Source organism: Erigeron canadensis, chromosome 5 (assembly GCF_010389155.1).
Source record: "Erigeron canadensis isolate Cc75 chromosome 5, C_canadensis_v1, whole genome shotgun sequence".
NCBI lineage: Eukaryota > Viridiplantae > Streptophyta > Magnoliopsida > Asterales > Asteraceae > Erigeron > Erigeron canadensis.
This window is the reverse complement of record NC_057765.1, coordinates 31,901,251-31,925,216: the sequence shown is the minus strand read 5'-3', so window position 1 is coordinate 31,925,216 and position 23,966 is coordinate 31,901,251. Positions and strand designations below refer to the sequence as shown.

The 23,966-nt window shown below is 33.7% G+C and overlaps 5 protein-coding genes and 1 non-coding gene across 6 annotated transcripts; 4 read left to right on the top strand and 2 right to left on the bottom strand.

Moving 5' to 3' along the window:
* Positions 1 to 620: 620 nt before the first annotated feature.
* LOC122600073 (AP-5 complex subunit zeta-1) lies at positions 621 to 6,255 on the top strand. The gene is made up of 16 exons (XM_043772729.1): positions 621 to 791; positions 881 to 1,021; positions 1,116 to 1,207; positions 2,013 to 2,109; positions 2,254 to 2,297; positions 2,575 to 2,663; positions 2,751 to 2,842; positions 2,910 to 3,053; positions 3,821 to 3,965; positions 4,042 to 4,118; positions 4,293 to 4,364; positions 4,628 to 4,675; positions 4,865 to 4,992; positions 5,408 to 5,564; positions 5,646 to 5,856; positions 5,976 to 6,255. Exons 1-16 carry the CDS (start codon positions 669 to 671, stop codon positions 6,041 to 6,043), a joined length of 1,728 nt encoding a protein of 575 aa, XP_043628664.1. The 5' UTR covers positions 621 to 668; the 3' UTR covers positions 6,044 to 6,255.
* Positions 6,256 to 7,786: 1,531 nt separating this feature from the next.
* TRNAG-CCC lies at positions 7,787 to 7,857 on the bottom strand. The gene has a single exon. It is a non-coding gene; the product is annotated as a tRNA-Gly (tRNA).
* A 455-nt stretch (positions 7,858 to 8,312) lies between these two features.
* On the top strand, positions 8,313 to 12,025 carry LOC122602052 (protein disulfide-isomerase 5-3-like). The gene is made up of 15 exons (XM_043774785.1): positions 8,313 to 8,379; positions 8,710 to 8,800; positions 8,966 to 9,060; positions 9,159 to 9,216; positions 9,416 to 9,600; positions 9,707 to 9,764; positions 9,858 to 9,898; positions 10,006 to 10,080; positions 10,176 to 10,232; positions 10,384 to 10,456; positions 10,556 to 10,693; positions 10,880 to 11,101; positions 11,184 to 11,333; positions 11,418 to 11,495; positions 11,915 to 12,025. Exons 1-15 carry the CDS (start codon positions 8,339 to 8,341, stop codon positions 11,990 to 11,992), a joined length of 1,440 nt encoding a protein of 479 aa, XP_043630720.1. The 5' UTR covers positions 8,313 to 8,338; the 3' UTR covers positions 11,993 to 12,025.
* A 476-nt stretch (positions 12,026 to 12,501) lies between these two features.
* LOC122601293 (early nodulin-like protein 1) lies at positions 12,502 to 13,462 on the bottom strand. Its single transcript, XM_043774058.1, has 2 exons — positions 13,235 to 13,462; positions 12,502 to 13,138 (listed from the first exon to the last, which is right to left on the bottom strand). The coding sequence occupies exons 1-2, from the start codon at positions 13,422 to 13,424 to the stop codon at positions 12,681 to 12,683; spliced, it is 648 nt and encodes a 215-aa protein (XP_043629993.1). The 5' UTR covers positions 13,425 to 13,462; the 3' UTR covers positions 12,502 to 12,680.
* Positions 13,463 to 16,426: 2,964 nt separating this feature from the next.
* LOC122600305 (TBC1 domain family member 15-like) lies at positions 16,427 to 21,859 on the top strand. The gene is made up of 12 exons (XM_043773011.1): positions 16,427 to 17,082; positions 17,959 to 18,054; positions 18,204 to 18,307; positions 18,739 to 18,911; positions 18,994 to 19,074; positions 19,228 to 19,350; positions 19,467 to 19,555; positions 19,650 to 19,755; positions 19,861 to 19,958; positions 20,330 to 20,581; positions 20,686 to 20,769; positions 21,393 to 21,859. The coding sequence occupies exons 1-12, from the start codon at positions 16,981 to 16,983 to the stop codon at positions 21,417 to 21,419; spliced, it is 1,335 nt and encodes a 444-aa protein (XP_043628946.1). The 5' UTR covers positions 16,427 to 16,980; the 3' UTR covers positions 21,420 to 21,859.
* A 1,350-nt stretch (positions 21,860 to 23,209) lies between these two features.
* On the top strand, positions 23,210 to 23,966 carry LOC122602070 (2S seed storage protein-like). The gene has a single exon (XM_043774796.1). The coding sequence runs from the start codon at positions 23,385 to 23,387 to the stop codon at positions 23,796 to 23,798; it is 414 nt and encodes a 137-aa protein (XP_043630731.1). The 5' UTR covers positions 23,210 to 23,384; the 3' UTR covers positions 23,799 to 23,966.

The window sequence follows — 23,966 nt, the reverse complement described above, 5'->3', positions numbered from 1 at the left end:
TATGGTTTAATAGAAGATATATTTGCATTAAATGATACATTATATTTAACTAGATTGGTGCCCGCGCAATGCAACAGCGTTAACGGCGGCGGTGATGATGTGGTTATCAACGTAAAAGTAATTTCATTGCGTCGGAGATGTGATAAATTGTTGCGTATAATATGAAAAGGGGGAGGCGGGGACGAATTTTGAGTTAGGGTTTTTGCAATGTGTTTCTGCGTGAGAGAGAAATAGAGATTGAATTTTTTTGTAAGGGCATGCATTTTAGTCAGAGTTTATAAAATAGAAATAAGAATATGTTAAGATGAAGTGTAAATGTGTCATTTCAGGTTCTTAAAATTAAGGAGGAGATGAGGAGTTTGTTTTATAAAAGAGTATAGATATAGATGATATTATAAATATAAATAAATGTTTTAATTAATGTGTTTTTAGTTAAATGTAATATGTTTTTTAATTTTAATATAAATGATGATGTGAAAACTATTAAATTGGATTTTATGTGACATCAATAAGTGATTGGTATGGTGTAACAAAAGAAAAAGTTAAACCAAAAAGATAGAAAATTTAAATAAAATACGAGTACTCAGTAAAAAACAATATTGATTGTATGTACGTATTGACTGAGTGTATTTGGTGCGAGTGAAGCAAAACAGAGAAAGAAAGAAAAGATGACGTCGTCAATGGAAGGAGGAGGAGGAGATTGGGAAATACATCTGCGAACATTATCATCCAGCGCCCGAGAATCCAATTTCTCCACTGACCCCGCGTCCGACGCTTCTCTTCTTCATTCCGTATATTCCATATTTCATTCTACATTTCATTACATCTATTTTTTTTTTTTTTTATTAAAATCTATAAATTACTATTATTGTTGTTTCAGGTAAAGAAGCTAATAGAGCTCTGTAAAACTGAGAATTCTCAGAATTTGATAGCCAGGGTTTATCCTCAGCTCAATAAGATCTTTCAGCGCTCCGTTTCTTCTCAATCGAAATCTTCCTCTTCTTCCGGCCTTTTATTATTGGTATAATTACTCCATCAAGTTAGTTATTTATTTCCTAAATTATGCTTTTCTTTTAAAAAAGTAAATTTGTATTTTATTTTTGGAATTTTTTTAGGCTATTCTTCAATACTTTATTGATAATGGAGAGTTTGTTCTACATGATGCCGATCCTAGTTTACGCAGTTTTTTTCGCTCCTGCTTGAGCCGGTAAGTCGGTAACTATGTTTCTATTCTACATTACAAACATACACTTTACATTTGTGGTTTATCGAAAGTTAATTACGGTTTGAAATTGAACCCGATTTATAGTTAAAAGTATTCCTTTTGTTAAGTTGGATTAGTTGGTAGGGCCACAAGTTGAGTGACTTACTCCGTGATCTTGATTTACCACTAATGTGACGGGCTAGTGTGGACCGATTGAGGTTGCCAGAAAAAAAAGTAGTTTTCAAATTTAGAATTAGGATCGGATAGGAACTAATTTTTGACAATCATTTCGGACACATAAGTGGATGGCGAGGTGGAAATTTGATTCCTGAACATCCAAATTCCACTTGAGCATATAGGTCATCGTATGAAATGATAGTCGATTATGTTGTATTAGTATATGTGTTTCTATTGGAACTCTCGTCATATTTTGTTGACCATAGACTGTATTTATGCTATCTGTATAGGGAGGGTTCTTGACTAATGTGTTTTTCTTGTTTTGTATGCAGTTTGATTTTGTTGATAACTTTTGATTGTGGTTCATGTGTAGTTACCTAGATATATCTTTAGTTAAAGAAAATCATAAATGTGACTATTTTGGTATGCCTAAAGATAGGTGCCTAAAAAGGAGATTAAGTCATGTCGCAAGATCAAAGGTAGAGATGATGAGAGGAAATTAGTGTGAAACATGTGTCATGTAATGTAGGGATTAGGCATGTTTTTAGGCCTACGAGTTAGGCATATGTATCATTTCTCTTAATTAAATTTGAAATCATGTTTGGATCAATTTTATTTATATTGACTGCAGTGAGTTTGCAGACCCTGTTGTTGCAGAAGCAACTCTAGATTTTTTGAACCTGAACAAGAGGAAAATTTTACTTGCATATCCTACTTTACTCCCTCAGGTATGGTTATGTGTTCTGTAAACTAAATAAAGTGTTTAACTTTTAAATTGTGATGAATTTTGTAACACAAGAAAACTTATTTCAAATAGGTGTTTCTGCAATTATGTATAATATGTTTTACATTTTTTCGGTTTGTACTTTCAGTTTTATCCATTGATGCTTAAGCTGATAGCATGGAATGGCGAGAAGTAAGAACTTTCTTTGTTCGTAGTTATTTTTGTATTCTTATTCTCATATAGATATTTTATTTGGGAGAATTCATCTTATTTCCAAGATGATGTTCTATAGCAGCGGAATCTATCTTCCGCAAAATCGTGTTAGATTTCAAACTAGAGGGGACAAGTATCTTTAAAAATAGTGAAACAAGATGTTTAACATTCAACAACTTTTGGTAGCACTAGCAAACACACAATGTACATGTTACATAACGTACCTTTCACATCATTTCTTTATATGGGGACGCAGATTAGCTAAATCATTCTTTAAAGTATTCCCTGGCTTGATGGCTCCCGGGTCGTTTCTTCCTCTGTTTATATCACTTGTTGACTTACCAGGTGCAGTCCCTTTTTTTTATGATTACTTCGACCGAATGTTGATTCTGCAAGACAATATTGACAATTTCGTTTTGTTTTCTTGATAAGTGTTGGTTGTGGCATTGGAAAAGGTGGAAAGGAGTACGGGACCATTGATTGGTAGCAGTATAGCATCAATCCAGAAGAGTGCAGCTCCAGAGGTACTTGTATTTAGTTGTATATATAGTTGTGTGTGTGCCTCTATTTATTGATCCTTTTTTAATGCAGATGCTGTTGGCTCTCATGGATGAAGCTTATACTGGTTCAACTATAGGAGATGGAGGTGCAGACTCTGAATCTGAGGACAGCAGTTCAATCACTTCCGATCCACTATTTCTTGAATGTCTTAAAGATGAAAATGATGGCCTTGCTGTATGGTATCATTACTTAGCTATGTATCAATTTAGTTTACTTTTTAACTCTCCAGCAGGTCAAATGTGCCAAATTATTAAGTGTAGCTAAATTAAATGCCTAATATTGTTGAGTGGAATGTGTCAAACGAAAGTTGAAAGTCGTACAAAGTCTTACCAGGATATTCAACCCCCTAAATTGATAAAATATGTATGGTCATTGTAATAAATTTTAGTACATCCGTTATTAATTGCACTTTTTTCAGACAAAAGAATGGTAAGTGTTGCTGGGTCAATAAATCTGACCGAACCTGACCCATTCATGCAAGTGTCAAGAATGAACCCCTTTAACCCAAACCAATTGTAACCCATTACCCGACACACTATTTTGCCACATCTCTTCCAATATGGAAATTGATGGTAGTTTATTTAAAAGTAAAACTTGAAGGTACTTCAATCTGACCGAACCTGACCCATTTAAAAAAATGGTAAGTGTTGTTGGGTCAATAAATCTGACTGAACCTGACTCATTCATGCAAGTGTTAAGAATGAACCCATTTAACCCGAACCAATTTTGACCCGTTACCTGAGAGACTGAGACACCATTTTGCCACACCTCTTCCAATATGGAAATCGATGATAGTTCGTTTAAAAGTAAAACCTGAAGGTACTTAACTACTCTGATCTGAACAAATACTAAAATTACATGGAGAAATATTCTATTTTTCCATCATCTACATTTTAAAGAACTGTTAGACCTTTTTTGCTCATGTAATTATAACTTTTCAGCAACGCCATTGGACTTCTCCTGGTATGGAAGCAGCACTGCAGACAGCACTATCTGCTCCGTCCGATAGATTAAAACAAGCACTCAAAATGGCACCTCCGCTTCTTGATGCATATTTTTCCATAGCATTACGTGATGTGAATCAGTGTATGCCATTTTTTTTATTTTGATAATATGTTTATGTCATTTATATCCAGGTCTGATATTCTTTTTCTGTTTGCAGCTCTGAAATGCGCATTAATCCCCATGCTTCTTGAAAGATATTCTAAGCTATTTCCTGACAAAGTTTTCTCCTATGAAGTAAGTAGATTCACTAAATTATAGATATTAAATGATTCGCCAAAAGTTGCTTTTGGCGTTGAATGGATGCAAGATGTAGGCTTCATATTATGCAAAATTTTCTGAGTCTATTATTCTATCAGATAACTTTTTTTACATTAATACTCAGTTCTGTATTTACTTACTTGAGATAAGGTACGAAAGAGGCTTTTAGATTTCACATTGGCTGCATTTCATCAATCCCCAGAGTTCGTTGCCATTTTAAAGGTATTCTTCTATTGAGATAATATTGAAGTTAGTTAACACCAGTGCTCTTTGTAAAATCGTCCAAGGTTTAACCCTGGCATTACTAATCTACTATAATAATACTATAATAGGGAAATTGTTGTGAAAATATGATAAGGTTATACACAAGACATAGCCTCTTCTGTTATATAATACTTTATGCACTCTGCTGTCAAGCATATTTCTGATTGAATTCACTTTATCAATATTGTTGATGAAAATGACAACCATTGTTACTTTTGCAGAAACCCATAGTAGATAGACTTGGAGAAGCTTATGAGAGTCCAGAAAAGGTTTGTGGTTTGACAATGTGTACTTACGATCATCCATTATTATAAAATTCTTAAATATTAGCACCAACAAATAAGTTCACCCTTTAATACTCAACTATTAACATTAGTTAAGTGGAGCATAGGCAATAAGAATGGGAAATATAATCTTACCAAATGGACTATTGAATTTGTTCCATGATTACTCAACAGACTGAGTTGGCATTACAATTATGCTGGGCCATTGGGGAACATGGAGGGGGTGGTGCTTCTCACAAAGACGCAGCTCGTGAACTTTTTGAGAGTCTAGAACTACTTTTGTATGAAAATCTTTCATCAAGGTATGTTTTTGATATACGTCATTGTAGAAATATCAGAGTTGACAAGGTTGGTAGGCTGGGTAACAAGTTGTGATGGGCTGGATGGGTTGGGTTGACCTGTGAATACTTTCTATCGATTTCTTGAATTTTTTTACAAGCAATAAATGCTTTTACTACTAACTAGCATTGCGAAAAGAACATTATTACAGTTTGTACTCAATGTTTGTATAAAATGATGTAGAAGCTGTTAGACTTTGGGCAACTTTTAAACCCAGTCAACCCTTACCCGTTCCCCAGTCAGCCAAATGTGTTTTATAAACACAACCCCAAATAGACCCCTTTATAAGTAAATGGGTTAAAATGGCCTCCTCTAAGAAATTTAAATGATCAACTATTGTTCCTTATTTTTGGATGTATATTCTTTCTCTTGGGAAAGCCGTCTAGGTGTTGGTGATTCAGTTCTTGGCTCCAGTAACTCAACCGTTAGAAGATCATCACAATCAAGGCTTCTCTGTTTTGTTGTGACAGCAATAGCAAAGATTGCGACACACCATCCCGAGTTACTGCCTAGAGCTCGTGTGTCACTGGGCAAGGTCAGTTTTGTACTTTTTGTGGCAGCCCCGGATTCTTTGATGACATAAATTACATATGTTTGTAACGAATGTGGATTACAGGTGGCACATTCACGTATCTCTGATGCAAGAGTCTGGAAACGAGCTCGTGATTATTTGGGCTTAATGAATGAACCTGCAATTTGTTTGTCTGTTCTTGGCCCATCAGGCCCATCAAGTGGGTTGGTACAGAAGCCAGGGACAATCAATTGGAGTGAGGGCAAAACAAAGATGATCGCTAACATTCCATTTTACATTCTAGGTGGCCAGGAAGGTAATCAGACGTTTTTGGTTTTGAATATATAACATGATCTTTTGAACTTAAAATTTGAATGTTTCGTATATAAAGCCATCATAAGAGTTATTTCCTGTTTTTTCCATATACTATTGCAGGCCCCCCTCATCATGATTTCTCTTTGATGGACATCCTTCCTGGAAAGTCGGCTGGGTCTGTACTTTAGAGATCCGCTTTCAGGTTTTATATAGTATTGCAGTTTACCTTTTAGCTATAAGAAAATTGGATGTGGATAGTGTTTTCCGTGTTTCTCTATTTTTTGTCGCCGGAATTTGAGCTGGATTACTTTACATTTTCACTGTTGTATCATATCCTATGATTACTTGGCACTATTTTGGATGGCTCTCTGACAATATAATGGTGCTATTCTAAGTTTAATTCGGCATATGGAATCACACCATACGACAGATATGATTGGCAAATGTTGCAACAAATATATGAAAGTACTTGGTTGAAAATTGTATATTGTGTAACAATAACATAGAAGCATGCATACATAATTATATATTAGAATTAGAATATGAATGATTTTATGGGATAAATGCATGAAAATATATCACAGGTACCAAATTTTAATCAAAGTTATTTTTTTTTTATTAATGGGTATACCCCTGTGAATCAAAGTTATCTTTTAAAAGGAAAATGATTAATCTTTTTAATCATCTTTCTAATCATAAGCTGATTAGAATAATCTCTATAATAAATAAAAGATAATTGTTTTTCAAAAGTATTTTTAGATGTGATGTGGCAAGTCTATATTTTTTCTTAAAAGGTCTTTATTTTAATTATGACACATTAATCTTTTATAGTATAATATCCTTTTAGGTTTTGTTAATGGAATAGGTACTTTAATTTATAAATTATTGTGTTATTCAATTCACTATCTCAATATTGATTTATAATATATAAGGTTTTTTACCCGCATGATGTGCGGTTGTTAATTTCATTTTTTATAAACTTTGTAATATTAACATTGATAGTAATGAGTTAAATTTTGTATAGTTAACATATTATTATTATATTTATATTATTATTATATTTATGTAGTTTATTTTTCTAAGGATAAAAAAAATAAAATATTAATTGTATAATTAACATATAGTATACAATTTTTTTATTAAGAATACAAAATTCTCAAAGTTCAATTTAAACAACCCAATTTACAAAGGAACTATTAGTTCACGATAAACGTATAAATCAACATGGTAGTTTCGATCGAATTTCGATTGACATGTTAGATCTTGAATCACTTAAATAATAAAAAAAAAAATTAGCTATATTATATTAACAATGAATATTAAACTTTGTTTAGGTGGCTCGAATAACAACTAATTTTTTGGTGTCATGAATTATTTTTGGTTTTGGACGGATGAGGCTAAAAGAGAAAACCAAAGGATATATATATATATATATTTAGGTTTTAGGATGGAGTTATATATATCTTTTTCAATATAATTAAATCAGATAATTTCAATCCTTACCTATGAATTGTCGTATCAATTGTAAGATTTAAAAAAGTTATTAATTTTCTTGTAAAATTTATATTGGATTTTATATTATTATTTTAAAAGCTATTGTGAGAAAAAAATGTGGAGATGGCGTTTGAAAAAGTCCTACTTGTCAATGTTTAAAAATAGTTTTAAGTTGAGGTGGATGCCTTTAAAATGATGATAACTACTCTTTTGTAAGAGTAATGTGTATAAATTAATAACAAAAGTTATATGCATAATGTGTATAAATTAATAACAAAAGTTATATGCATATTTTTTAGTTTTATAATTTTAATTAAAACGGTTAATTACAAGTCAATCGGATCTGAGACAATAGTTTGTTATTTATGTAATTGAATATTGTTTAAACATAAACGTTATAAATGCTTTTTGATTTTTATAAAAATGAACCAAGGCAATGCGCATCCGGGGAATCGAACCCCGGTCAGTACCGTGGGAGGGTACTATGATACCACTACACTAGATGCGCTTTTGTTGTCTTCCTTCTCATAATGATATATATTCGAACATACGTATCAATAAACAAATGTTGAAATAATCATATTTTGACTTTAGAAAAGGTCACCCCCTAATTCACATAAAAATGACGAAATTCAAGCTTAAACCCCTTTCATAGTCACACTAGTAAGACCCTAAATTTTATTAAGTTCAGTTTAGTCATGAAACTATAATTAGAAAATTTCTTGTAATTTATTTGTCCTTTCCATTCCCCATATATAGAATAATAGAAACACACAAAAAGATAATTCAATATCAACCTCAATATATATTTTGGCTCATATATCTTAATTCAATGAATACCCTGGATTTAAGGCTAAGTTATGTGAATCATAAGATTAACTAACAATGTACCACCATTACAAAATCTGAATAGCACTAGGATATAGCTATTTTTACCTTCCATTTCAAGTTGAAACTAAAGATTCTTGCAATATATTAATATCGAAACCATGGTTTCTGCAGCGAAAATTAAATCGATAGATTTTTTCAGGTAGTCGTTATCGTTCATTCACAAAGATTAAGGAGGCCATAAGTTGTTATAAATTTCGTGTTATCTGTCTTGTTGATCATCATAGTTGATCTAATGGCATTTGCTTTGTTAAGATATATGCTATCATTGATTGAAGTATGCATAATAATGCATGAACAATTTTTATCAAAAGGCATTATACATGTTTTAATTTTCCTTCTTTCTATTTAAAAAGCATAAATGAGGAGTATAATGACACATTTTTCATGTTTCTTGGCTCTTATGAACAATATCTTTTTGTGGGTGTCTTTTTTTCACTTTGATCATGAGGATTCTGTTTCTAAATGTCAGGAAAACTCCAAGAGATTTGACAGAGGCATCATTATCAGGTGCCGGAATTTCTGTTGTAGCAGCCATTATAATGATCTTTTTGTTTGGAATGGTAAAAATCTAGTTCTCTTTCCGTTTGAAGGAGGATATGTTTCATGGTTAATGTATCTTATATATGTTTTAGTTTTTCTGTTCTTGTGAAGTTGTGATCTGTTTATTGGTCACGCGCGATTGGTAATGAAACATGAGTTAAATCAGCATGATCTTCATAATGCAGGAATTACATAGTTACTTGACTATTAGCACCTCTACGGCTATCATTGTTGACAAAAGTTCTATTGAAGACACAGTACGCGTAGACTTTAACATGAGGTATGCTACACGAGAGTTATGGCCATGAATACTATCATTGGAACCAAACGGCATTTTGTTTGGTTTTGTGGCTAACATTTATTGAAATTTTTATGCAGTTTCCCATTTTTATCATGCGAGTTTGCATCTGTGGATGTGAGCGATGTTTTGGGCACAGTGAGTTGCATTGTCTTAACTTACATTCTTGATTTGTATGCTATGTGTGGATACTTTAGTGACATCTACAAAATGAAATATATCATCAAAACAATTAGTCGATGAATACTAGTCAAATACGATTTTAGAACCGTTCTTTTGATCTTAGATACATTTTCTGAAAAGCTCCTATATTAAGGCCTAAATTGTCTACCTGCAGAACAGGTTAAACATAACAAAAACAGTTCGCAAATATTCAATAAATCGGCATTTTCACTCTAATGGCCACGAGTATGAAACTGGGCCAGTTACTTATGCCATTAAGCATGACGAGATAGTTGATGAAACCTATGGTGAAGGATCTGTTGCACTAAATTCACATAACTTTGATCGAATCACCCATGAGTAAGTGAAGTAACAACTTTCGTACTTCATCAGTTTTAACTAATGATAAAAACCCTTGCAGAATGATTATGTAATTTATAGTACATTCTGTTTTGGTTAATTGCAGCCATCCGATTGTAATTGTAAATTTTTTTGCTCCCTGGTGTCATTGGAGTACCCTGCTGGTATGCTTATCCTTTCGCTACACTATTGATAAACACAGCAGTAGTTTATCATTAAAACTGTCACTTAGTTTTTTTATTATTAACATGTCACAGAAACCTTCATGGGAAAAAATGGCCAAAGTTATGAGACAAAGGTTTACTTTCGTCATTTGTTGTTACTTCTTACAAACAAAGTTCAAATCAGTGAATGATGAGAACTTTTTATTAGCTACTGACTTATGATTTTGGATTACCTTACTAGATATAATCCGGAACATGATGGGCGTATTATAGTTGGAAGTGTTGACTGCACTCAAGAAGCTGATTTGTGTAAAAAGTAAATGTTCAAATTACATTATACAGTACTAATTAACACTTATTTTTTTCATATAATAAGCCTGTTTTATCAGATATCATTTTCTACTTTTTCAGTCATCACATACAAGGTTATCCATCCATTCGTATCTATCGAAAGGGAACTGATGTTCGGTAAATTAACTTTTTTGTAATCTATGCATCTTGGATCTATGTTCTGGAATGATTTTTCATTCACTGCAGAGCTGATTATTTTTTAGTTAGTTCTTAACATGTAACTTTTTCAATCAACTGGTTTATATTGCCTAGTGATTTTTCGAATTAGGGATGACTTGTCTCGTGGAATACACATTCATGAAACATATTACGGAGATAGAGATACAGATACCTTGGTATCGGTAAGAAATCTTGAAATTTTGAGAAAATATGCTATTCGGTACTTAATATATGAAAATTTCAGTTACATTTTAGTGTACTTAATGTTTCCTTTCACGCAGAAATTTGATAACATGGTTTCATCTATTGGAGTCGATTTTGTAAAGCATTCACCAGTCAGAACTGAGTATTATACAAGAGTTAAACCTGCACCACCTCAAGAAGGTTGCAGGATCGAAGGATTTGTATGGGTCAAGAAGGTACTAATTCTAGCATGTAACTGAAACCATTTGCGGACCTACACGTGCCTACTCAGAAAATGATAAGATCGACACTTAGTACACTACAATACCCATCCCATAAATGTTGACCTCAAGTCCATTGGACCTCCCCTGAGGCTTCATCTGCACTTGCACTGATCTGATCCATTTTTTTTTACAACACAGGTACCAGGAAATCTGATTGTCTCAGCAACTTCAGCATCACATTCGTTTGATGCCTCGCTAATGAACATGTCACATGTCGTTTCTACCTTTTCTTTTGGTTCGACAATTACTCCATTAATGATGAATGATATGAAGCGACTTGGGCCTTACCTTGGTGAAGGACACAATAGGTTGAATGGTCGAGCATACATAACCAGTCCTGAAGATCGGGCCAATGTTACAGTAAGCTCTTCATACTAATTCTACATATATATTTCATTTACAGAACTTTTATGCATAATGTATTTGTGAATAAAAACTGCAGATAGAGCATTATCTTCAAGTTGTGAAGACGGAGGTGTTGGGGTTGTCACATCAGTTGATTGAGAATTACGAGTATACAGCACATACTAGTATGATACATGCTAATACTATCCCTGCAGCAAAGTTCCATCTGCAGTTTTCACCGATGCAGGTTCAAACTTAGAGCCAAATTTACATGTTCTCTCATAAATGGTTGTTGCTGGTGTTGTACTTACTATCTTTATTTTGTCAACAGGTTTTGATAACTGAAAATGCAAAGCCATTTTCTCATTTCATCACCAACCTATGCGCCATTATTGGCGGCGTGTTCACGGTAGGTATTCACTTTTCATCCGGATATAAGTTGCATACCATAAATAATTACTCCATCCATCCCATTTAAAGGTTCTAGTTTGACTTTTAGAGTCTTTTTCTTTCAAGTTTGACCGTAAATATTTTTATTTATGTTGTATAACATTAAATTTAACATATATGAATGGATTGAGTTTTAAATGTAGTATTCATTGATATAACTTTTATTAATTACTACATAATACAAACATATATATTTACGGTCAAAGTTATAAGAAAAAGACTTAAAATGTCAAACTAGGACATTTAAAATGGGACAGAGGAGTATAAGTTTTCGAAACTTTCTATTGGACGATAACTAAAGGTCTCTTTCAGCTGGTAAAAGTATTTCATTATATTATTACTGACTTGCTTCTTTTCCTTGTATAATACTCCTTGCAGGTTGCTGGAATATTGGATTCAATTCTTTACAACACTTGCAAACTGGCGAAAAAGGTTGAACTGGGGAAGAATTATTAGCTAAAGCCTGGAATACACGAGTTGGTTGGTTAAAAAAAATTCACCCTTTTAGATTTACCGGAGAAATCCTGTTTAGGATATCGAGCCTTGTTCGTTTAAAATCATATTTTAGCCTCTATACAACAAATGTATATATGGTCCAAGGGCGTTAGCCGTTAGAAATTAGTCATTAGCCTTTAGCCCGTGACCTATAGTTTATTTAAGAAATGGTTACAATGACATTTAGGATGGCTGTTATTCTGTTTACCCATTTTTAATGTAAATATCTAAGTCTTTCTTAGAAACATAACCAGAAATGTTTCTTTTTTTTGTTAGTATACTACCTATTAAAATTCTAGGAATATAACAAAGACCTAACAACGACGAAACTTGTTTTTGAAGGCAGTACATACTCACACACACATTTATGGTTTGTCCATTATGGGACAAGAACCCACGATCTCTTGGTTGATGGGTCAGATCGAATAATGCTTGACCAAAGGCCCTTTGGTACCAGAAAACTGTTGAACTACACAAATACCGCATCAGCTTTATTAAACATACTTCACTTTCATCAATAGTTGATCATATTCTGAAAATCTTCGATCACATACAATTATACATACATTCTTATATACTCGACACAATACAGTTACAATGAACTTATTTAACAAAGTGTTCATATTAATAAACAAAACATACTCAAAAATCAAAAAAGAACGGAGAAACCAACAAAAGCTCCAACAGAGTAAAAGAAATTCACAACAATAAAAGATGCACCACTCGGGCTGGGAGGAGGTGGATGGCTATCATCTGAAGGAGCCGGAGCCGGAGTCATCTCGGGTGCTGGTGCACCCGGGGCTGGAGGAGGTGAGGGGTACTCTTCACTAGTGGGAGCTGGTGGTGGAGCTGAAGATGGAGATGGAGATTGAGACGGGGCTTGTGAAGAGCTCTTACTTCGGTCTGCCAACACAACAATCATCACTTTCTCATTCTTTTTGCAGTGATCTACAACACCACTGATGAAATAGTGAGGCCCGGATTGGTTTAGCTTGATCATAGTGTGACCATCACTGTATTTTGCAATGGGTGATGTCGTGGTGCAAGTTTTGTAGTCGCCTTCACTAACTTGTAGCACCGAGTCCCCATTAGCCTGGTAATTGAACCCTATATATCATATATATACAAAGACACCTTACAAGTTAAATCCAAGATTATAATATGAATATCTTTTTAAACAAAATGCATGGTTACGAAACTTACAAAGGGTGTCCCCGATTTGAAACCGGCTTTTTTGAGCCCATTGATCATAGGAAGAGGCCGAAGTAAGGCTCCATTCACCAGAACCACCAATCTTGAATTGATATGCATCGGCATTTTGAGTCATCAGGGAAAGAGTTAAAAGGCCTAGAGTAACCAGCATAGTTTTACTTTGATTGTTTGGTCTCTTCATTGCTTGCAAAAGCAAGAAAGAAATAGGCAAAATATATGAGTACTGTTAATTAACATGGAAAGATTGAAGGAAATGTATGGGGGTATATGTAAGAGTGAATCTTTTCTTTTCTTGTAATGTGGTTTCTTGGATTACAGTGCAAAGTATAAGGGAATGCTTTAGTGTTTGAGGGGTTATGCTTTTCTTTACTGGCCCCAAAAGGGAGATATGCTAATTAGAGGCTTTTAATATTTGCTGCTTTTGTATCATAAAATTTTTATAATGAAGTACAAACAATCTATTTGACATGTTTCCTTTTAGCTTCATTATAAATTTACAATGTAACACTTGAACAATAAAGAGTAGAACGTAGCCCAAATCAAAGTATTCTAAAAACCACTTAAAATGACCAAATAATCTGTTACCCAAGGGGGAGTAAATATTGAGCATCAACACACAACTATTTATCTAAGGTTCTCATAAATCAGTTACATGGATAAAAAGTAGGGACCGTTTAAACTGAGCATATATACACAAATAACTACTCCTATATGAAAACGGTGCTCAATTATCGATCAAACGATACAAGGTTATATGTAGGATAGGCACAACAATTGCATTAACACACACCTCTTTGGCCTTGTTATACAAGGTTATATGTCTTCTAGGTTTATCTCCAAGTGATGAGTATACTTATCTTCTTGTGGCAGAAATTTAACACATTAGAATTACATACATCTCCAAGCGCCCAAGAAGGATCTGCTCCGGCTAAAAATTTTAATTCACAAAACGATATCAGAAATCAAGACAAAATATTACATAACTAACAAACAATAAAAACACATTTTTTTTACCTAAACTCCACGAGGAATGTATGACATGTCTCTGATACTTGTCGAAGCGCTTGACAGCATAGGGTCCACATTTTGCTGTCTCTTAACATATGCTAAAAACAGGTTGCAAAAGCATACCATGTATGCAACAGACACAACTTCTTTTAATGATTTGATCATGGCCACCAAAAGCGTCCCATGATGAATATAATAGACGTAAAGCCTAAGAATTACATACATCTCCAAGTGCCCAAGAAAGACCTACTCCGGCTAAAATTTTTAATGAACAAAACCAGGTCAGAAATCAAGACATAAAATATTATATAACTAACAAACAGCTAAAACACTTTATTACCATAACTCTACAAGGAATATATGGCATGTGTTTGGTACTTGTGGAACAATTTGACAGCATGGTCCACAATCTCCACATTCTGATGTTTTTAGCATGCAAAAGCGTATCACATGTATGCAGCATTAGTAATTCGATGGCCGCCAAAGGCGTCTCATGATGAATGGAGGTAAAAGCCTAAACTGGCCACTGGCGGAACCATATTGAAAGAAGGGTAGCCTGGGCTACGGGTCCGTTAAATATTTGTAGTGTAAATTTTCTGAAAAATGACAGTACGGTTCAAATAAATAAACTAACTGTAAACTTTCAAAAGATTTTCTTAACAAAAACTCTTTAAACCCGTAAAAAATAGAAAAATAATCCAAAAAAATGCTAAAAATCGTAACAATCTATACATCAACAATACTTTACGCTGATACGAGGCCAATGAAAAAATTTGTGCTATGGGTCACATTGGATCATGGTTCCAACACTAAAACTGGCTATCAGCGATAGTACTGCAGCAAAATAACACATCAACATCACGTTGCACCTGCTATTCCTTTCTTATGAAGGGACTGCATCTCGTAGATTATCACTGGCCCTATTACAGGTAAGAATCATGTGTAGGGATTTACCTCATTATAGTCAACAAAAATGTTATTTACGGGGTGGAAAGTGGGTAATCAATACTAGAATTAGGTAATGACCCATTATATAATAATTTGAGGGGAATGACTGTCAATACCTCACTCTTCTCTCACATCCCATTATTATTATTAATTATTATTATATAATATATTTTATAATGATAATTATCTTTACCAATTACATTTCCCTTACCTTTTCCCCTTTTTTAACCAAGCACCCCAATCTTCAAAGAAAAAAATTAGCCAGATGAAAGAACGGCAATAACAATGTAATCAAGTTTACTTACTATGTTTATTAAGTTGTTAAAACTTAAAACCATACTTAAAATATATATCGTAAATATTAATAATGTTAGTTAAACTGGTTGATGTATTTTCTGTTTTATTTATGGGTTGCAAGTTGAGACGAACTTTTTGAAGTTATGACACTTTGAGGTTTTTTTCTTACTTTCTCCATCTCATTTTAATTGTTTTATTTTGATTGGTCAAGTCTTTTCTTTCTGATTTTGACCATAAATATTTTTGTTTGTGTTATATATTAGTTGGTAAAAAATATATTTAAAACTCAATCAAATCATATATGTTATATTAAGTGTTATACAATATATATATAAAAATATTTTTGATTAAAATTTAAAATAAAAAAGTCAAAAAATCAAAATAAAACACTTAGGGTGCATTTGGTTCACAGAATGTTTTGGGAAGGAATGGAATCTTTCAAAGGAATTGGAATTTGAAGGAATGGAATTTGACAGAATGTTTTTGGTTTTTTGAAAATTCAAGTGATGGAAGGAATGAAATTCCTTCCTCCATCTCTAAGAAATGGAGATTCCATCAAATGATGGAATGTTTACATTCTTATGGAATGAGATTCCCTCTTTTTTGTGCAACCAAATGTACTAAGGAATGAAATTCAATTCCAATTACATTAAATTCCATCAAATTCTGTGAATCAAACGCAACCTTAGTATTAAGTAACAGATAAGTCAAAAAATCAAAATAAGGCGAGCTGTTTCATAACATTGACATTGACACATTGTTAGTCCACCACTCTGAGGTCTAGAGCGACCATTGAAAGAAAACAAAAAAAAGTTTATTTTTGTTGGATTTAGAATGGGTCAACACAGGACTGAAACCAAGTCTTCACTACTCAAAAACCACCCACCTACAAGCGCGTGCAATACAGTCACTTCCCTCCATCTTCCATGTCTCTCCGTTGATATTTTCCACAGCTTTAATACAATAATACAAAAAAAGGAGACATTGGCATTGTCAATGTAATAATGAACAAGTCTATATCTATATTCCTCTTAAAACACGGAGACCGGACCTCACATTCCTCCTTCCCACACATTCTCACGTCTTTTCCGTCCCATATTTTCACAAACACAAAAACACACACACACACACAATATTCTTTTACAACAAATTAAACACACATTATTATTATTATTATCCCTTTTTTTAGAAACTTAATATTTGTTTCTGACCAACATTGTTGTTGTCAAAAGAATCTTGAATTCATAGGAAAATGTTGTAACACCCATTATTTGAAATATAAGGGAAATTAAAGAAAGAAGGAATAAATAAAAAAGGTTGTTGCTTTGGATGTAAATTTTCAAGATCTTTTCTGGGTTTTGTTTTTTGAGGTGATTTATGGTTGTGGGTATAAAAATCTTGAACTTTTATTTGATAAAAATTGAATCTTGAAGCTAAAGGACGAAAAAAGAAAGAAAAAAAAGTTAGGAATTGAAAGAAAGAGGATGAATATATTGTGGAAAGATCCAGGACTTCCAACAGATTCATATTATGAGGTTAGAGCTGAATGTACTACTGATGTTCCAAAAACCAAGTTTAAAATCAAGGTAATCCATTCTGGTATTTATTTATTTCAATTTACATTAATTTTGTTATATTCAGCTCATGATAGGATTTTGTATAGTTGTTGTATTTAGCCTTTAGGATTACGTATTGGACTATTGGTAGTTAAAAGTTTGAAACTTTTTGGGTGGATTCCATTTTTTCACATTTGCTTCTACCATTTGTAATTGCTTTGTTGAATATGTCCAAGGTGGCCTAATGGTAAGACGTCTTGAAAGTCGTATAAGGAATACGAGTTTAAACCTAACATCTTAGGATGACCTGGAAAAAAGTCCTTGATATGGTGAGGGGAATGCGGGTTAGGCCATGTACAACAGAGCCAAAAGGCTTGACTTTCCCTGGGTAGCTTGACTAGGGATCCCTCTCCACTTACCGTTTTAGTTACTTAGATGAACATGTTTATATATATGGAAACATTAGACATTTTGAACATTTGTAAGTTGAACAATGTGGAATATGACATCTTTTGATTTTCATACCTATATTGCCTTTTATATTACTGGAAATCGGGCTGCAAAAAATTTAGAATAGTAAGAAATTTGATTGTGTCTGGTAAAAGTTATTCTAGGGGTTACTAAAAGTTGTGATGATAAATATAGCATTTTTTCCATATGGGAGGGGAAGTTCAATGCAAGTTAGTAACTATTGTTTTAAAAGCGTTGTGAATTTGTTAACCATTTAAAGTTGGTTATGGTCGGTTCTTATCATTTTAGTTTCTATGTAATCTCAAGCATCTTTATAGTGTTTACTTATAGATTTTTATATATCCATATTTTCTTTTCAAAAATGTAGAAACAAATAAGTTATTACCATTTTCTAAATCTTAACTATAATTTATTGTTTCTGATATGATCATCCAGTCTGGGAAGACCCTTAGTGTTAGGAAGTGGAAGTCTGCTTTCAGTCCAGAAGGTTATCTTGATATTGGCCAGACCCTTGGTCGAATCTATCGTGGGGTAAGCTCTATATTCTATCAGGAGTACTAATTTGAGAATTCTGTTTTTTGTACTTAGCTTATTATTCGGTTTGATGTTTAAAATGTAGGGTTTTTTTATACAAAAGCAATTTAACTTTCTTTTCTTCATGACCATTGTTGACAAATTAGGGGGTCCATCCAACAATTAGAGGAGAGGTATGGGAATTTCTACTCGGTTGTTTTGATCCTAAAAGCACATATGAGGAACGCAAAGAGATACGACTAACTCGAAGGTAGTCTATAATCTTCAAGCTTATGTTGCCACTTAACTGTATGTGCATACTTTGATCACCTAAATTATTTGGGATTGTTTACACTGTGTCACACTTTTGTTTTCCCCTGTTTAATGTGCATAATTATTGGCACCAGTTTTGACCCGTTCACTTTAAATTCTAATTCATATAACTTCCTACTTCATATTATTGGACGATGTAGATTAGTAATATTGTTTTTGTGATTACTATTAGCTCGTCAGTTATATATTTATTATTGCCTAAGACGTTTTTGAAGGGTCAACCCGTAGTCCCAAACCGAACTATTTTGATACCCATTACCCAATTACCTATCTTGCCGTCTCTAGTGCACATTTTGATAATCAAGAGTTCAAAGTTGTTCTCCATGGAGTATCCAAGAAGATTTGTTTATTTTTCTTAATGATCTTTAGAGAAGAGTATGTACGCCTAAAAGAACTATGCACGTATATGTTCCCTCTTGTTGGAAGTGGGAAGTTTATCACTGCTCCTGTGATCACAGACGATGGTACCCCAACCCAAGATCCTATTGTACTTTTAGAAGCAAACCCGGAAAAGCTTATGACACCAACAACTCAAGCTACTGGTAATGCCTGTTTTTCTAGCTCATCAAAGCAGATTCAATAGGCAGTAAATGGTTAATAATGTAGTATTCTGCATTCTTGCAGTTGGTTCAAATTCTGCCATGTCTTGTCCTAAGGAGGACAATAAGAAGATTATCCAATGGAAACTTACCCTCCATCAAATAGGTTGATTTTTAAAGTAATTTATCACTTCTTGTAAATCATGCAATTCTTTGCTGTAATTAGGGTATCACGTTATACTAGAAACAATGTATCAAGTTATGTACCGGCATACTTGCAGTGTGTAGCATTTTTTTTATGGGTTACTATTTATGCTAGGTCTTGATGTAGTTCGAACGGACAGGACACTAGTATTTTATGAGAAGCAAGATAATTTAGCAAAACTATGGGATATTCTTGCAGTCTATGCTTGGTTTGATAAAGATGTTGGTTATGGTCAAGGTGAATTTTGATTTAAACAGATTTAATAAAAAATATTTTGCAAAATCTTGTAAGTATGTTATGTGTAAGCTTGTGTTTTTAGTTCTGATTTGTTTATTTGTAAATTTACTAAGCAGGGATGAGTGATCTTTGTTCACCCATGATTATGCTTCTTGAGGATGAAGCAGATGCATTTTGGTGCTTTGAACGTCTAATGCGCAGAATTGTAAATTTACGAATACTCACTTTTAAGTGCTAAAGTTATAAATTTCTGCTGTTTTCTTAAAAAGTTAAATGTGATTTTCTTATTCGGTTTGAAGCGAGGGAATTTCAAATGCGTAGGGAGTTCCGTGGGCGTGGAGTCACAGCTCTGCAATTTAGCGAATGTTATTCAAGTTGTTGACCCTAAACTTCACAAGCACTTAGGTACTTATTGATCACTGATTGTTGAAGTTTACATTTTTTATTTTTTTTTGCGTTTAATCAAATATGCTAAAAGCATAGCACACCTTTAATAGTCTATAAATGCAGAATACCTAGGTGGAGGTGATTATCTATTTGCTTTTAGGATGCTTATGGTATTGTTCCGGCGAGAAGTTTCTTTTGGAGATTCATTGTACTTATGGGAGGTAATGACGAAGTCTAATGTGCATTGGTCTTCTCACAATGTGGGTAGGTAGGGCGGGAAAGATACATGGTCAGAACGTTTGGTGTGGTATGACCACCACCAGTTGTTTGGTATAAATAATTAGTGTGTTAGAAGTCATGCTTACATAACTAAAAATCTAAACTTCTAGGACAAAATTAGGTAGTTTCAAGGTTTCATGCTTGAATACAGTTTGAATGACGTTCGAACTGTTTACCTGTTTTTATCTCTATTGAAATAGTTTAACTTGGCCTATTTGATCTATTACACTTGACCTAAGTTGATCAGTTGGCATATATATTGGTTGAAACTGTCACATCTAGTTCTGCTGGCTAAATAATGAGTTTCTAACAGATGATGTGGGCTTTGGAGTATGATCCTGATTTATACACTTTATATGAGGACTCTGATTCTGATAGACCTGAAGATCCTAAAGGAAAACCAAAATCGTCGCGCCAATGCGGCAAATTTGAAAGAGAATACATGCGAAGTGGGGCCAAAAATGAAGAACCGCTACCCATTTCTGTGTTTCTTGTTGCGAGTGTGCTTAAGGAGAAAAGTGTCAAATTGCTCACAGAAGCCAAGGGGCTCGATGATGTTGTCAAGGTCAACCTTTTCAATATATAATAATTGTATAAACATTCAAAAATAGAGATTCTCGAAACATTTTCATGACGTGGTTCGGGTTATTTCTCATCTTTTTTTTGCAGATATTGAACGACATGTCGGGTAACCTGGATGCTAGAAAAGCTTGCTCAGGGGCTATGAAACTTCATAAGAAGTATCTGAAAAAGGTAAATGTGATACAATAACTACTAGCCAGTCTTGACTCTTAGGGTGGACGGAGTGGGTAGAGCACTGGGCCGGTACCGGTTGGCACACCGCGCTGACCCCCCGGTACCGGTTGGGTGGGGAGGAAGTTGGGCACAGTGGTGCCGGTCTACGTGCCGATGCTTTCGAACGTTACACCAATTTAAAAAAAAAAAAGGAATGGGGCCCACAATCAAACGGTCACAACCCTTTCTCTCTTTCTCTTCTCTTTCTCTTTTCTTCTTCATTTTTTTCTTTTTCTTCTTCTGTGCGCAGCCTCTTTCCTTTTCTTCTTCTTAATTTATTTTTTTTTCAATCTAAACCATGAATCTAAACCATCAAAAATGTTTTAGTTTTAAAAATAAATAGAAATTAAATTAAATAGAAAAGGGTGGGGAGGGGAGGGGAGGAGAGGGGTGGAGAGGTGCTCCTAGCATTAGGGGAGGGGAGGGGAGGGGAGGAGGGTGCAATGTGGGTGGGTTGGGCAGATTGGGTAATGGGTTAAACACTTCGTTATTTGAGCCATTATCTAATATAAACCAATGAACTCATTATATATCGATTCTTTGCTTTCTGGATGAATCTGTCTCACTTGTGGATTTTGCAGGTGAAGATGGAGAAGTCATCTTCATAAAAGAAAAATTAACATGTTTAACTTGCGTTAACCGGGATCAATGACATGAGGTATTTTTACCAAAGAATATGAAACATAGGGTTGGAGGCAATTAATTAATATGATTCTAAAAACTAATGTTTCATTATGTGTGTACAATTAAATTATTCTTTTGTAGACAGTATGTATAAACTACCAATGTATATCATGTATCAGTAAGATTATGAGTTATATTATAGGGTTAAGTATCTTGGAATATAACAAACTTTGAACGAATGTCTATAGTTATAAATAACAAAAGTTGTATGTATTGTATGTAAACAATTCAAAAATGATGTTTATTGTATGTAAAAAAATGTATTCAACAAATTATAATCAGACTAGTGACACCTCTATATGGTTGCAACATATGTTTTCTTACATACAATAAACATTTTTTTAAGATGTTTATATGCAATACACACAACTTTAGGTATTTCCTACTATAAACATTCATCTAAAGTTTGTTACATTTCAGGATACTTATCCCTTATATTATACTTCAAAACAGAAGAAACTTTTGAATGTACTTTCTATGTTCTAGCTAATCCTAGTCGGGTCATGTCAACCCAACATTCTTTTAGGCGCCATTAGTTTTGCGTGAGAGGCTTGTGTCTGAATATGAGGACCGCTTCATTCTAAAACAGAAGAACCTCTTGGTGCGGATCCATACTTTTATATGGTGATTCTTTTGATAGTTAGACTCCTTTTAGAATGTATCTAAACCTGGTTTAGAATTTGACATATATAGTTCAACACCAATATATCATCTGATCTTTACATGATAAAATATCATATCACAAAATCACTAATTGTCTAATCCTATTTCCAGTATGTGTAGATAGTTATTGCAATACGACCTTTTTTTATATAAAAGTTATGAAATACGGGTATCTTTTTAACCAGATCCGCGCTATAGCCCATATCAGAATAGATCTCAATTTTAAAAATCTTCCTTAAATCTAATAACAAATATACTTGCAACATATACAATTGTTCATGCAAATTTACAACCTCAAAACTACAATACATCACCACCCTAAATATACAAAATCAACACAATCTAATACAAAAAACGTTAAAAATGCAACAAAACTGTCTTTGATAAATTCCATCTCCATTTGTCTCATTCACTCACAACTAGATTACAAAGCGGTATTAAAACACATATAAGGTAATTTTTAAGTATAAGGACCCTTAAAACAAAACAAAAAATGGCATGCCGGGCAAGAGATTGAATTTTGGACAGAAACAAAAGACACAAATAGGCACATAACACTTGTATTATTGTTAGTTTGTTACCAAAAAGGTGTTGCAATTTTTTATAAACGATGGAAAGTGTCTGTGTATTGCGACGGTGAGATGGTAGGAGTGATAAGTCATCAGGAGGTGATAAGTAGTGTGATAGCCAAATGCTTTATTCGTATGGACTCCACCCTCGCATTTAAAAATTCGTCGAAAGTATATTGAATGACATCTCCAATGAAAGAGCATGAAAATTTAAAAACACTCATACAATTTTTATAATCTATCGATATACGGTTTTTAAGGAAAAAAGAATTTGTGGAGCTGAGAAAAAAAAATGAATGATTAGAATATTAAGGAAAGAGAATAAAATGAGTGGTTCAGATTTAAGAGTATTATATATATATTAGCTAAGGATGTATAATTTATTGAATAAAGAAGAATGGATAATTTAAGTAATTCTAATATTTTTGGTAAATTGATATAGTATAGTATAGATTATAGATACGTGTATCTAATTTATGTATATGCTGCCAAAGTAAACATCACCACGACACCACCTATCCAATCCTCTCTCCACGTGCCTGTCAATTCCATTTTAATCCAAAAATTAATATCATCACGTACCACGGATCATTATCATCAAACACCATATCTACAAACTGTAAAAACAAATAAAAAAAACCATCCCACCACAATTTTATGGCAAAAGTTTTAATCCTTACACTCGCCTTGGCGACCATACTCGTAGCAGCATTTGGTGATGATCAGTCCAGCTTGAAACGGTGCCGCCAAAGCAGCAAGATTCAAGTTGAACATCTGAACAACTGCCACATGCATCTTATTACTGATGATCAGGGAATAACCTCTTACTACAAGATTTGGATGAAAACCGATATAGCCCAGCAGCCGAAGAAGAAACATCAATATCTTGAAGCGTGTTGCAACCAGCTAAAGAACGTGGAGCGACAGTGCCTGTGTGATGCGATTCAAGAAGTTTTTGATGAAGCACGACGGCAGGGTAGTGGTGGTGGTGTGGTGAAGATGCGGCAGATGTTGAGCAAGGCCCAGAATCTCCCCATAGATTGCGGAATGGGTGTCGAAAAATGCCCCTAGGGGTTGATGCATATATATATATATATGGTTTAGATGAAGAATGTATGTATGTATATATGTAAAAAGATTAATAAATGATGGTGTTTGACAATATTTAGCTTTATATTCCAAAAGATCGAGTTGGTTGTAATAATACATATAATCGTGTGCCTAATTATAGATAGGAAA